Source organism: Chrysemys picta, chromosome 6, assembly GCF_011386835.1.
Source record: "Chrysemys picta bellii isolate R12L10 chromosome 6, ASM1138683v2, whole genome shotgun sequence".
Classification (NCBI taxonomy): domain Eukaryota; kingdom Metazoa; phylum Chordata; order Testudines; family Emydidae; genus Chrysemys; species Chrysemys picta.
The window spans coordinates 95237076-95253139 of record NC_088796.1 but is presented as its reverse complement, the minus strand read 5'-3'; the positions used below and the strand labels follow the sequence as shown (position 1 = coordinate 95253139).

Here is a 16064-nt window from a genome sequence, read left to right as displayed (position 1 = left end):
GAGCTGATGACATATGAAAGGGGGTAGAGAAAATGGATTTGGGAAAGGTGTGTTCAGTCTGTGTACAATGCCAGGTAAAAATCATAGTGTATGTCAGTCAAAAGAGGGCAGGCATTGTCTACCGTGACTACCCAGAGAAGCCTTCATCAGAACGTGGGTTCAACTTTGAGCAGAGACCTCCTGATTTATAGTTTTGCCGGAAGAGTGTACAAAATGTGTAGTTGTGCATGATTTGGATATGAAACTAGGAGGAACTAAGTGATTTCAACTCTATTGCTTTGAAATTTCAGGTTTGCTCAAACTCAAAGGGCATAGCAGGTAATGAGAGACCAACCAACTGGAAGATGGATTTGATTTATTAAATTAGCAAGTTATTAAAATTGTTCAGAAAAGTATACAAGGGGCTCAAAATTCTGGTTCTTTTTAAATTATTTTTTACCTATATAGGCTCACCCGTCATCTGAGCACCTCCCAAAAGGAATAATCATCATAATCTCTATCAAACCTTTCCAGTAGATAGGATAAGTAAGTAACTTAATTAGTGGGCTACATTCTGTGAGGGGGTTCTGTGTAAGAAGAACTGTTGAGGGAAAACTAACTTGAAGAGGTGAGTTTGAATTTTGCTCTGGAGTGGGAGTGAACATTCTTATCTTAATGAAAGGTATAGTCTTTGTCAAGCTCCTGTCAAAGTTCTGTCTCTTGAACTCACAAATCTTCCCCTGATGGTCAATAATTTAATTGTTCTGATGGAAGGTGATGGTAGCAGAAGGAGAGGCAATCTCTCGGGCTACTAGAGCCTATCCCATGGAGAGCTTTAAATATTGAGGGAGACCTTGAAACTGGGCTCCATATTCATTGGACAGCCTGTGCAGAGAACAGAGCACTGGGCTGGAGCACTCACAGTCATCTTTGTTGCTAAGCAGATTGACTGCTATGTTTTGTGTGTTTTTCAGGATGTGAGACTTCATTCCTAGACACAATGAGCTGTAGTATTCAAGCCAGGAAATCATGGATGGGTGATCATTGTGGCAGATCTGTGCCTCATAGGAGGGGATACAATCTCCCTCCTAGTCATAGATGAAAGTGGACTTTCTTTGTTGCCATAGGTATTTGGACTTCCAGTAGCCATGAAGTGTCCTAAAGGAACTTAAGGTTACAGACCAACTTGACAATCTGAAGGCAAATGCCCTCAGTATGGAAGATGTTATGGAGGGACATGTTCAACAACTTGGTTCCTTCTTCCTACCAGCGTTACTTCTGACTTTCCTGGTTTCAGCTCTAGGCAGTTGCTCTGCATCTAGGTAATAATCTGAACTGAGCATTGAGAAAGCTTGGGAAATGCTGTTTAATGTTGACATAAAGGTGTGAGTTATCTGTATACTACTGACACGACAATCCATGTGGTCTAAAATAGCTTCATATAGATGCTGTATAGTACAGTATCAGGCAGAGGATTGAGACTTGAGGGTTTCTGGAGGGCTCCAAAGTTGGAAAAATGGTTCCCTATAGTAACCTTTTAGATTTAAGGAAGGACCTGAGCCATTTCAGGGTTTTCTCCTTTACCACTGCAGCCTCTTTGAGGTGGTACAGGAATATCTGGTGGTAAGTGGATCAAACAGCACTTAGGCCCAGCAGGATGAGTGTGGATGCATTTGCTTTTTCTGTGGACTGGTTTCTGTCTTTTAGACCCCTTTAAATCTGTTGCTTTATTTAAGGGTACTGTGAGAATATCTTGTTGCCATATTCTCTCTCTAGAGAAAGAGGGAAAGGAGTTCATAATGTGTTGCTGCAGGGCAAAGGAGTTCAGAACGTGAAAATTCCTGTCTCAGGCTTTTTGATTTCATGTTAGGTGTGAACTTTTGTTTCATATGATAAAAATGCTGCCCCAAGGCACACAACATATTTACCTGTTTATTGTTTCTGTTAAAGTACCTCTCACTGTGGTATATGAGTACTGTAAAAATTAAAGAGCACAAATGCCCAGAACAAAAGAATTGGTTTTGGAAGTCACAAAACACATTTATGCAGTTTGTTTGTGTCAGCATTTGCTATTGAAGCATGCCGCTGAATATTATACTAGTGTAACCCTGACAGACCCCGGTTGTCAGCGGGTGAGATCAGACCTCTCTCTCTCTCCCACCCCATGGTCTCAGTGCCACTAGATGGAATAGAACACCAAACCCAGGAGGTATGTGGGTTACATTAGCTCCAGTGCTTTTATAGTGGTTGCATCCAATCCCCACTAATAAAGTAATTCAGGCCTAGTGGTTGGCCTACACAAGGAAAACTTTACTATATCTGCTAACTAGAGCCGTACAAATATCTGCTGTTACAATTCACAGGGATTATTATTTCAGTTTTGGTTCCCATGGGTCCCATAGCCCCGAAGTTCTACATTGAGTTTCATGCTAGAAAAATCCCAAAATCCTATTGTGACCCAGATATGTCTGAGCTCAGACCAGGTTTGATCAAAAGCTAGTCCATAATTGTCAAAAGCTTTGAAAAATGGATGAACTTTTTGATTAACCTTGATTGATCTTTCCTAATGACAGCTAAGGGGGATTCTCCTTTAGTGCAAATGGGAAGGGGCCACTGGAGTAAAAGGTCCTGAATTGTAACCTCCTGTGTTGGATAAAGCTTTATAACTGACAAACATAATGGCTATATGAATGCAGAAATAGATTTGTTGCTCTGACACACACAAAATCACAGCAAAGATAAAGATCCAGATATGTTTTTAAAAGAGAAGTTGTTCTGGCATTTGCATGCACAAATTGCAACTACCATGCACATTTTTATTATATTATATTTATTTATTTCACTTTTAAAGAAACTATGTACCTGTCTTATAATCTGGGTACTTTTAAATATATTACAAACTTACAAAAAATTAACCTAAAACAACCAACCTAAAAACCTAATACTTATTCTCCAGAGCCCACCAAATCAAATGTGGCTATCCAAAGATGCATTTGTAATTTAGTTGTAGTAACTGCATGAACCCTGTTTGTCTATTTATGGAGGGGGAGGTTAAAATAAATTTCTCCTCCTAAATGTCACCTAATCTAGCATCAAATTGTTTACTACGCTATATTGCTGTATTTATGACATTTCCCCTTCTGAGCCTCAGTAAACATTTATAACAGTGGTTTATTGATGACTCATGTAGTTATGTAGAACCACCACTTTCAGAGGGTAGTACTGTTTTATGAGGAAAAAAATAGTATAATATGTTAAAAGCAAACTCAGTTCTGCTTGTTCTCCCACTCTGCGTGTTGCCTTGGGACTATACAAACCTGTGGGCAACTGCAGACTAAGCTGCAGACAACATTGCAATTAGCTTGCTCTACAGAGCATACTTGCTGCATACCTGAGAATTTGGGTATGTTAAGACGGCAGGAAGCAGCAGTACTGAGCTTGGTCTGAAGTGACTCTCTGATGGCACAGGTGTGTACCTTCTCCCTGAGCTCTGGGTATCAAAGTTCTGGAACAGTATGTGCAAAGGCAACCTCTGCATAGATTAAGAGAGAGGCAATTAAGTGAAATCAGCGACCTAGCTAACGGGAGTTTTGTGAGGGAGTTTACAGGGTGAGAGTAAGGGGGGCTACATATACTTAACATTCCTTAAACTTCTTTAATGTTAAGCCAAAACACACCCCCTGATAAAAACAAAACAACAAAGGAATGAGCTGCAGGAGTAGAAAGAGAATGCAGGCAGAAGTCCTGCAACAGAGTGGGGGCTACTCAGTTTATTGCACCCAATGCAGCATGTATGATTACCTGCCCTATGGGCAAGTGGCATATGTCTGCATTCGGTGCAAGGAGCTCCTGGTACTCAGAGACTGTGTATGGGCTTTGGAGACCAGGGTGGCTGAGCTGGAGAAGCTAAGGGAGACAAAGAGGTACATAGATGAGACTTTCGGACCACAGTAGAACGGCCCCACCCCCCCGTCTGACAGCCTCTGTGCTGTTGAGGAGGATGAAGGTTTCAGGGAAGGAGAACATCCAACTGGAGCAGAGGGAAACAATCTCATAGTTGGGACCCCCATTCCAAATGATGATGTGGTATCCTCTCGCACTGAGGATACCTCGCTGGGGGAGGGAACTCCAGTTATTAGGAAGAGACAGGTATTAGTGATGGGCGATTCAATCATTAGAAACATAGATATCTGGGTATGCGATGACCGGGAGAACCTCATGGTGACTTGCCTGCCTGGTGCGATGGTTGCGGATCTCTTGAGACATCTAGATAGATTTATGTGTAGTGCTGGGGAGGAACCGGTGGTCGTGATACCTGTAGGTACCGTTAATGTTGCATAATGAAAGCAAAGAAAGACTATTCAAAATTTCTTAAAGCAAGTGGATTAGATATTTAGTGCCAGATATACAGGCCTAAACTCCACTTGCACATGCTCTTTAAAAAGTCTAATACCTGGGAACGTAGTAGTAGTGGCATTTCTACTTGCAAAAATCATTAGGGCCAATTAGATTTTGCAGGTAGATTTTACATGGTCCCAAGTGTTAGACTGTTAAAGGGTTCATTTAAGTGTTAGTGTGCATACAACTGTTCATACCTGGACAGTGCAGGCAAAAGTATGTGTGCGCACCATTTTGTGCATACACAAGGAGAGACTGGGTAGAGAGACCCAACTGAAAAGGTACCCCTTAATATCCTTTAAAGAACATGTGTAGGGTGAGTTTTCTTAAAATCAAAGATTGGTTTAACTGAAATATTTTCATATTACATAAAGTTTTATACAGTGAGGTTCTCTGTTTAATGAACTAATTTATTCCAGAATTTCCTACCTTCCTGTGCTACTTTTACAGAGAATATTTAAGGTTGCTCCATCAAATAGTGAAATGTTCCTTTATTAAAGGAAGAACTTACCAGGATTTTTCAATAATATTAAGGAAACTTATTTGGGGACTTTAAGAACAGAAGAACATCCATACTGGGTCAGACCAAAGGTCTATTTAGCCCAGTATCCTGTCTTCCAACAGTGGCCAATGCCAGCTGCCCCAGAGGGAATGAACATAACAGGTAATCAGCAAGTGATCCAGTTCAGATCAGACCAATCTGGCCCAGTATCCTGTCATCTGACAGTGATCAATGTCAGATGCTTCAGAGGGAGCAAAAAGAACAGGGCAATTATTGAGTGATCCACCTCCTGTCATCCAGTCCCAGGTTCTAGCACTCAGAGGTTTAGGGACACCCAGAACATGAGGTTGCATTAGGTTTGCCAGGCGTCCAGTTTTCAGTGCTGACCAGGCCACTAAAAGTCCAGTTGGCTGCAGCAGCTGGCTCTGTGTGGCTCCCAGAAGCAGCTGGCATGTTCCTCTGGCTCCTTGGTGCAGAAACTATGGCCAATGGGAGCTGTGGGGCGGAACCTGCAGACGGGAGCAGCGTGTGGAGACCCCTGGCCACCCCTGTGCCTAGGAGTCAGCAGGACATGCCGGCCACTTCCGGGAGCCACATGACGTAAGCACTGCCCAGAGCCTGTACCCCTCACCCCCTCCTGTGCCCCAACCCCTTGCCCCAGCCCTGAGCCCCCTCCTGCACCCAAACTTCCCCCCAGAGCCTGCACCCCCTCCCACACCCCAACCCTCTGCCCCAGCCCTGAGCCTCCTTCTGTACTCCGAACCCCTCAGCCCCAGCCCAGAGTCCCCTCCTAAACCCCTCATCCCCAACCCCACCCCAGAGCCCACATCCTCAGCCAGAGCCCTTACCCCCTCCCGCACCCCAACCACCCTGCTGCAGCCCAGTGAAAATGAGTGAGTGAGTGAGAGCGCGCAACAGAGGGAGGGGGGATGGAGTGAGCGGGGGCAGGGCCTCGGAGAAGGGGTGGGGCAGAGGTGGAGCCTCAGGGAAGAGGCAAGGCAGGGATATTCAGTTTTCTGCAATCAGAAAGTTGGCAATCCTAGGTTGCATCCCTGATCATCTTGGCTAATAGCCATTGATAGACTTCTCCATGAACTTATCTAATTCTTTTTTGAATCCAGTTATAGTTTTGGCTTTCACAATATCCCCTGGCAACGAGTTCTGCAGTTTCACTATATGTTGTGTGAAGAAGTACTTCATTATATTTGTTCTAAATCTGCTGCCTATTAATTTCATTGGGCGACCCCTGGTTCTTGTGTTATGTGATGGGGTAAATAACACTTTTTCTCCACACCATTCATGATTTTATAGACATCTATTACATCTCCCCTCAGTCATCTCTTTTCCAAGCTTAACAGTCCAAGTCTATGTAATCTCTTTTCATATGGAAGCTGTTCCATTCCCCTAATTATTTTTTTGCCCTTCTCTGTATTTTTTCAGATTCTAATGTATCTATTTTTAAGATGGGGCAACCAGAACTGCATGCAGTATTCAAGGTGTTGGTGTAGAATTGATTTACCTGTATATAGTTGCATTATTATACTTTCTATCTCATTATCAATCCCTTTCCTAATGGTTCCTAACATTCTATAAGTTTTTTGACTGAATTGGAAGCATAATTAGACCTGCCAGTAATATCCATTGTAATGAACTCAATGATTGTTCAAAATATTGACTATTTAGGCTATGCAGATATTGCTAGATGAGAAAGTAACTCTTTAAGAATTCAGAGGCACACAAGAAGAGAAGAATTTGTTGAAATAAGAGCTTGTTGGAAAATGGTGAAAAAATATTTTGTTGAAATTTTGAATCATCAAAAAAGTTTCAACCAGCTCTATGAGGTGGCTGCAAAGCACCAAAATGAATTTAAAAAAAATATTTTTCTGAAAATTCAAAATGCATTTATCAACTCTATTTGAAACCAAGGGAGGATAGGATATTCATGACATAGGAAATAATTGAAGGAAAAATACCTGGTTTACTGCAGCCAAAATAATTTACGAATACCAAAAAAAATTACTGATCTTTGGAAGTGAAAGGATCTCTTTAAATCATGATCTCTAGCGCCTTCCTCTAAAAGTTCTGTGCCAGTATTGGAGGATCAAGTAATGGGGTGCCCACCCACAAAGGGTTTTTTTTGTAGTTTGAGGATTGTGTTAAATAGTTCAATGTTTCAATAAACCCACAACCAGCTGACACAATGCTGAATACAATGTGTCCCTGCAAAGTTATATTTAAAACATTCTAATAGTTAACACAACTTGTCAAGATCATGTTCTGATATTTCCCAACTTGCCTGGGTCTTGGAATCTTGACCTTGAAATGCATTGTTGATATGGAAAGAATGACAGCAGTGCAAAGGCTAGCTAGCAATCTCTGGTATACAAGGTGTTTATGAAATGGTGCATTGATCTCTTTAGGAGATTATTGTTCCTAAACAAACTCCCTCCTACACTATGACATTTTTCGCTATAGCCTTTATATTTGTTACCAATTCCCAAATATTTAGAGGCTAAAATGAATCCAAGGTTTCCTTGGATTATATAAATCAAATGAAATCAGCCTGTGTCTTGTCTACCTGTACTTGAAAGGAAAATCTCCTTCATATGGGCTGAATTTCTTAGGTTGTAAGATGTTCCAGGCAGGAACTGACTTTCTATATATATGGAAAGTCCCTACCACATTATGGGTGGCACTCTAATACAAATAATTAATAATAATAATGAGAAACCCATAGAGCCAGGTTTCAGAGAAAAGGAGCTCAAAAATCTAATTCAGCTCAGTAATCCTCTCTATGCTATTGGATCTGAAGAAATGTCAATCGGGGTTTTTTAGAATAAATTGGTTTTAAAATGTTGCATCCAAGTCTGAGATTCTCCCCAAAAGGATTACATTAATTTTTCCCTGCAGCAAGTGCCAAATATATTGCTCCCCAGAACTCAAGAAGTCTATATCACTTTCCAAACTATTTGCAGTTTATGGAGAATGAAGAAAACTACCAAGAAAAGTAATTCATCTGTTTGATAAAGCAAAATCAGAATTTACAGAATATCCATAATAAAGCCCACAGAAAATAGGCTTGTGTATAGCTAAAGTTGTTTAATTGTATTCATGCTGGACGTGTTTTCACAATCAGGGGAAAATAAATAATGCCATCTGACTAATTGCAGTGAAACTCAGCTTGGACACTTGCAGAAAACTGTTGTATATCAGTCAATAGAGATTTAAAGAAATACACGTTTGTTGAATAACATTTTGAATACAAACTCATGAGCCAAAAAGAGATTAAGTTCTTCAGATAAACTATTTGCTGAAAATTATTTGCTCAGCTGTAATAAATAATCATCATTCAAAAGGTTAAAATTAGCAGATTGATTGATATCCAGAATATCCTTCCAGAACTGATCAATTCTTCCAGCAGGGTGCACAAATCTGTTTGAAGGCTTTATTGTCTGATAAATTTCTCTAGTGTTCCTCCTAACCAAATTGTGAACTTTGCTTTCTTTCACATTTGAGAAAATAAGTTTTCCTCTTATGGGATCCAACCACAGAGTGAAAGCAGTGTTGTTGCAGTGTTACTGCATTCTAATTGGATACAGTACAATAAACATTTGATTCAAAAGACTGGCATATGTTTGAGTATTGTTACACAGACACTATAAGTAATGTCTCCTCATTCACATTATGCACTCCTTAAAATGGCATCATATTGACCCCATTCAGTGAAAGAGATCAGCTAAATATTCTCCTCATGCATACTGTGCTGTTCAGAATTATATGTTTCCATTTGTATGCAACTGTCCTGAGCCACAAATGTTGTTTCTTTGCAGTGTACATAGTTGTAGTAACTCTGATTTCTCTGGAATTATCCATCCTTTAAGGTACTACTCAACATTAGTAAGTGAGAGGTCTTTAGATATCTACTGTACCTTTTCTCCATGACTGGAAGGTCATTTTCCAGCTGGAGAGTTCTATGCTGCAGAAAAGGAATGTTGGTGCAAGGAGGAATGAGGAAAAGACAGCTGACATGGATCCTTGTTCAAGAATCAAGGAATTAATTTCTTGAGAAAGTAATCGTAGAGGAAGGAATACATAAAACATCAGCCATATACTGTACTATAAGAAGAAAATAATGTAAATAAGCAGAAGAAAACACTGATCCTTTCCACCTTCAGAAAGCTTGCCATTGCTATACTAATCAGAAGACTAGAAGTTGAGTCCAAAAATAGTAGCATTAACAACCTTCCTTTTAATTTGGTGAGAGAATTTTAACAACAAGGTTCTCTAATAGCACCTGTGAAGCTGTCCAGTGATTAAGTGGGGATGCTGTTCAGTGGGAAATATACTGTGCAGTCTCTCTCCTTATTGGTGCTGTTCTGTTGGCAGTCAATTGCTGTAGTACACAAATAATTTTCTTGAATTAGAAATCACTTGTAAATAATATGCCTGTTGTCATCTAGTAGCAATAAAGAATCAGGAACATTTAGAAGTCAGCCAGTCTTCTGATGTCAGATGTGTAATATTAAATGTTCAGGGTTCCACCAATTCTTCAGCAAGAAAACATTTCTTATGTTAGCTGATTATATTAAAAATGTGTTTTTATTCTTAATTTTTAAACTAACTTTTAAGTGGTTTAATAGTATGCATGATAAAAATAATTGTATTTTTCCAATCAAGTGAAAGGCTGTCAAAAATAAATTCATTCCTGGCTTAAAGCCACTGAAGTACACTAGGCATAATTTGGTCCATCATACATATGTCTTTTTTTTTATGCAAGGTTCTTAATCATCCTCTGTCGTTCAAATCCCTTCTGTAGACTCACTTCTATAGCAATACTTATGAGAAATTAACCAACTAATAATGAATAGGGTAGAAAAGCAATTGGGGATGGTTTATAGTATACAAAGCAGATATGGAGCTATTTAGCTGTGTGCTAATCATACTGTTAATCACTTTGCTTGTATATTATACCTTTTACTCACACTTCATCTTTTAGCCTGTTTGTCATTTTAGACTATAAGTGTTTCAAGGGAGGGACTGGATCTTCCTGTATGGCATGCACAGGACCTACTGTATTTTGGGTGCTACTGTAATATAAACAAAACAGTAATAATACCGTAATTTAAAGCAAGTTTTTATTTATAACTATATTATATCTACTTAAATAGTTATAAAGCACAATAAACATAACATCTCCTTTAAATGATAGTAATAATAAGGTGCATGGATTGACAGCAGATTATGGTTTTAGTTAAGTACACACTGCAGACTGTCCTCAGAGACGGTAGGACAGCATTTGTGTATGCTGAAATAGATAAAGGTAAAGTCAGATCAAGTTTTAGTCTGCCCATTTATGCATGTAAAATGGCTGGGCTCTCTGGTCAGACTACATCCCCCATGATGCACCATGGTCTCTACTCTAGGAGGTGGGAGGCATCATGGGATTCCCTGGCCATCATGGGAGTTCCTGGTGTTGGTGCATCATAGGAAAGGTAATCTGGTAAGGGATCCTGGCCAGTAGAATAAAATGTGGTGATGAGTCAACTGAACTACAACTCTCCTGATGCCTTGTGGAAGTATTTCCCGATCGAAATATTTCAGTTTGTGGGCATTTGGTTTTTTGATTAAAAACCTAAATTTTCCACAGAAAGTGAACACTTTTCACAAAAAAAATCTCCCTGGTTTTTCATCAAAAAGCAGTTTTGACAGGAAATTTTCAATCCTCTATTATATACCCCATTTCAGATATCACCAGCCTTCACTGGTTAAGAAGGACAAGCAGTACAAGTTGTACAAATAAAGAACCTTTTGTTAATGATATAACACACACAACTCTTTTTTCACTCAGGTGAGTCTGGTCAAACCACATCAGTCTCCTGAATGAATATAAGTGTTTCCTCTTTTGCAGAGGAATCCTGTCTATTTGCATTACAGATGTTGAGAATGAGGTCATATTACTTCTGTATTTGGTTGACTGCTACTGGAGTATTGTTTCCAGTTCTGGTGTCCACACTTCAAGGACATTGAAAAACCTCAGAGGGTTCAAAGAAGAACCATGAGAATAATTAAAGGATTGGAAAGCATGCCTGGTATTGAGAGACTCAAGTTACTCAATCTGTTTAGTTTAGCAAAGAGAAGGTTATGGGGTGACTTGATCATGTCTGTAAGTACCTACATGGGAAACAGAAATTTGATAAAAGAGGGTTCATCAGTCTAGCAGACAAAGGTATCTCAAGATCCTTTAAGCTGGAAGCTGAAACTAGACAAATTCTGACTAGAAATAAGGTCCTTTTTTTTTCCCAAACAGCTGACCCAAAATATAGCCTGGCCACCTGATGATTAATGGAAATAAAATAATTCTGAGTATTTTATCCTGATCCAAATTAGCTGACTGGGGGTAAAATTTTCAAAAGAGGCCGAGTGCCTGAGTCTTAAGTCCCATTTTCAAAAGTGACAGGCCTTGGGAAGCCTAAGTCCCCTTTCAACAGATTTTAGGTCCAGATACTCATGGATTATTTAGTGCCTAAATCGTATTGATTTCAATGGATATCCTTGAGGATCAGAGTCTTGGAAACTTACACTCTGTTGAAAGTCAATGGGACTGCTGAAAATTTGAACATTTAATCATTGGAAGAACTTGTGATAGATTCTCCGTCAGTGGGAATTTTTAAACAAAGAGTAGATGTTTTTCAAAAAGATCTGTTCTAGTTCAAACTGGAATTAACTCCAGGAAGTCCTATGGCACATGTTGCACAGCAGGTCAGACTAGATGATTGCAGTGGTCCTTCCTGCCTTAAAATCTATGAACCTATGAATCTCTTAACACCATTTCTTGTAAGAGGCCAATATATAGTTAGTATGCAGTAATTTCAGTTTGTTTTTTTCTTTCTTTTGTTGTGTTTTTATTTGGTTTGCTGGCTTTGCGGTTTTGTTTGTTTTTTTGTTTTTTGGGGTTTTTTCTTTTCTTTTTTTCCCCTTTACTTTCTTTTACTCCAGGAATTGGGCAAGGGGTTCCAGTGGTGGCACTTATTGTGGAAGGAGGGCCCAATGTTATCTCTATTGTCTTGGAGTACCTACGAGACACTCCACCTGTTCCTGTTGTGGTATGTGATGGCAGCGGCCGGGCGTCTGACATCCTTGCATTTGGTCACAAATATTCAGAAGAAGGAGGGTGAGTCATTTGCTAGGAAACATTAATGAAACAAAATAATTCTTAATGTGCATGGCTATTTTTTGGTGCTAATATGGAGGCTGGGAAACTATTAGCAACATAACACAGTACCAAATACTTCCTCAAGTCACAGTTGCTAGCACTGATCAAAGATATTAAGATATTCAATGCCAAAGCTGTCTGGCTCCTAGATGGGGAAACCCTGAAGAACTGTATTGGCAGATCTACCACTGGGATAAATCCTAGCTATACAGCATGAGCAGCTGCATATAGGCATACACACTATACTGGAAGTCTGGCATCAGCAACATCTTAGCATTGCAGGTCAGGATGTCAAACAAGGGACTGGCTCAGTGGGTACCATGAAATATATGCTCACTGCAATCAGAGCTGGCTTATGCATACTATAAATGGTGGTATACTGTCTACTAACACTAGTTTTTGGCACAGCCCTGCCCTTTGAATAATCGTAGTCCCTAATTGTTCACATTGGCCAAGTGTATCTGCTTCTTCCTGTACTCTGTACAGGAATTCCATCTGTCCACCTGTATTCATGCACTGCTGCTTTTGCAGTGGTTTTAGTGTGTCTTCCCCCTTTTCTTTCGCTAACTTGATGCAAGGCAAGACCAGTATTTAGATCATGGTGTAGATATTGTAAGCATGTTTTTGGCTGAATTGGGATCCCAAGTGTGTCTAATGATTAAGTCCATATATTTTTAATATAATGTGTTCTTTTCCTCTAATGGTGACTAATGTATATGAAATCATATTGGCAAAATTAAGTCTGAAGACATAATGACTAGCAATAAAAACACCCTCTCATTCTAAAACTTAAAGGGCTAATTCATGGTTTTCCTCTACAGTTCCCTCATACTGCTTTAAGGTGGTTCAGATCCGGGGTTCTTATTCAGGCTGGTGTGCGTATATGTGTGTGTGTAAAATGCACATCAGTAACAGATTTATAAAATGAGAGCATATGTATAAATAAAACACACTGTAGACTTTAAAAACAAAAGTAAAATATGCTTTAATAGTAAATATAATGATCAAGAACTTCTTTTTACATTTAAAAATGTTCTAATGGGGAACGAGGGATCAAAGAATGAGTTACGTTTTTATTAGTCTATTTTCATTAGAAATGTTGAACAATTTCTATCATGATCATTTAAATTCAGACTTAATTTGTTGTGGTCATGTCCTAGTACCGAAAAGTGTCCCCTCTGCACCAGTTTAAATAAACGATATTCAGTGATTTTTGGGGGGGGAGGGGGGGTTGTGTGTGAGTGTGGGGGTTAATCTTTAAATTGTGATAATTCTACCATATGTTCAAAATAATGTGCAAATGCAAGATTTTAAATTGGCTAGAATTATTTGTTTAATTTATCTTTTGGTTGTGTTTCATAATGAGATGCCCTAGGAATATAGGTGCTATAGAAAGTAGATCAGGCAGGTATTTTCAAAAGCACTCAGAGTTGGCCTATCTCTGCTCCCTCAAAGCCATGTTAAAAGTTCCATTGGAGCTCAATGGGAGCAAATTCAATCCAGCGTAGAGCACTTTTGAAAATCCCACCTCGTTATTATTTATGACTATGATGCCCTTTTTTAAAGGCTGGTGAAATTCCCTGTGCCACATTTAAAAGCTCAAAGAAACGTGTTAGCAAAGTTCTAGAAATTACATATGGAAAAGACCAATCGGACCATCTACTCCATCCCTCAGCAAGTGCAGGTTTGTGTGCTAAAGTAAGGACCTGGTCCTGCAAGGTCCCACCATCAGCCCCCTCAAACTATATTTTCAGATGCTTCAGCCAGTGTAGTTTTAAATGTCTCTGGTAATTGGGCTTTCCCCACATCCCTTGTGTAACCTGTTCCTCAGTTTTAATAGAGCTCATTCTTTGCACATTTTACATTACTTTCCTCTGCTAAATTCTATCCCATTACTCCATTTTTCTGTCCTAAACAGTTTCCATTGCCCTCCTTGGTATTTATACCCTTCCAATACTCATATGTCAAGTCTTCCCACACACACACATAGTCTCATTTGTGTTTAAAAAAAAAAAAAAAACACTCCAGAAATTGTTTCTGAATTCAGCCAGCAAGCAACAAGACTCTCATTCAGCTACCACAAAGATAAGAACCTAAACAGAACAAAATGGAATCACATTCATCTGTCATAATCCTTCATTAATAAGGAAAGCAAGGCATGGATGTGATTGGGAAATATTAGTTTGCCTGGAGTCATAACAAACAAGCCATTTTTAGTCTGAGGTTCTCAAGCCTGGTCTTCTCAAATATAGCCATTCCCCTCCTGTCTGTGATTCACAGTTCATTGCTTGATTTGACCATTTCCCGGGATTTCCTAGGTGACAGCTGCAGTATTAGCATATTTAATAAAACATTTGAGGCTGTCCTAATCACACTAGGTACTACAGGCAAGCATCTGCTTCCAAGTCTAAACTGAAGTTGGGACATACTGTTTTTTAGGAATAATAAGTATAAAACTCCAATATTGTGCTCATGAAAACTTTTTTCAAAAGTAAATTATACTTTAAAGTTTCATTCTGTTCCTGATTTTATTAACCTTTTGATCAAATACCATTTAAAATAAGGCACAATAATAATAAGAGAAAACAAAACAACTGCCAGTAGAACAAAAATTGCAGTGACTGCAGCTACAAATTTTTCTTTTGGACTGAATCTCTGTAAGTAGGTTAAAGCAACTTTGTCCTTCAGAATACAAATGTATTTAGAAGGTTCAAATTACATCCTGAACTCAATTCTCCTCTTTTTTTCTTTTCTCCTTTTACCCAGCCAGAGTGTAGAATCCAAGAAACACTCGAACTCTGGCTGCTTTCTGCAAAGCAGTGTACTTCTACAAGTCAAAAGTATCTTCTCCTTGTTATGCGCTAGTTGTCAGATCTGAATCACTCAGAAACTACACATCACTCATGGTAGCAATATTTTATGGGCTCGGCACATTAACATCAGTATTATCAAGCTGTTTGTTTCAGTGTTCTGAATGCCTAATCGCTGCGGGCAACAAATGCACTGGTTTTATACACACACAATATACGTGCATACTGGGCAATGCTGTGAGGCGCTCTCATGTTTCTTTGAGGATATGATCACTAACATTTCTTTTGAGCTGTTTCCATGGGTGCAGAACCGGTCTGAAAGTAAAGGATAAAGCATAGTCCTCTTTGCTTGAGTTTCAATCAGTATGGCTCCATTCTTTCCTTTCTGAGAGATCCCAGAGAGTAGAATTGGACAATTACTTAGCTGCATGATGGGCCCTTTTGCATGGGCTTCCTCGGGGTTCCGTCTTGTCTCCCCTCTCTCCCGTCATTCACATTTTCCTGTTCATTGTTTTTTGATATTAGGAAAACATTTGCTTTAAAATGTCTTATTTAAGAATTTTAATATACAAATAATATAGCAGGGTGGTGCAATCTCTCTCTCTGCAAACGTAAGCATTTTATAGAAAAGATAACCATCCTTGAATGACTACTGACAAGGTCAAAACTGGAGGCTGTCCCTTGTAGGTTTGGATTTTTAGGATCTGCCTGGAGTGTCTTCTAATAAACAGTTGCTCAGTATAAAGAGAGGAAATTGTGCACAATAAAACAGATTCTCTGCTGCTTGTGCATTCTGCAGGGCCGCCCAGAGGATTCAGGGGGCCTGAGTCAAAGCGGGGGAGCTTGTACTCACCAGGCGGCGCTCCGAGTTGTCGGCAGCGGCATTTCGGCAGCGGAGGGCACTTCAGTCGCTCCATGTCTTTGGCAGCACTGAAGGGCCCCCCGCCACCGAAATGCCGCCGAAGACCCGGACCGCCGCCGGGTGAGGAAAGGGATTCTCGGCCAGGGCTCGTGGGACCCCTGCGGGGCCTGGGGCAAATTGCCCCACTTACCTCCCCCTCTGGGCGACCCTGGCATTCTGACATAAGCAAAACTTTGTCTGGCTGCTATGGTAGGAGATTGTTTGGCTGCACAGTAAGGTCCCAGAACTGCATCGTGATGA

At 39.8% G+C, this 16064-nt stretch overlaps 1 protein-coding gene across 15 annotated transcripts in view; it reads left to right on the top strand.

Annotated features, from left to right (window-relative positions):
* Positions 1–16064, top strand: part of TRPM3 (transient receptor potential cation channel subfamily M member 3) — a 593201-nt gene that overhangs the window by 456067 nt on the left and 121070 nt on the right. For 14 of the 15 annotated variants that reach the window (XM_005297759.5, XM_005297764.5, XM_065549391.1 and 11 more), the window contains exon 7: positions 11876–12050. In XM_005297759.5, the coding sequence (XP_005297816.2) occupies positions 11876–12050 (175 nt within the window). Of the gene's footprint in view, positions 1–11875; positions 12055–16064 lie in introns of those variants that run through there. The other variant, XM_042850597.2, reaches the window with a different exon arrangement.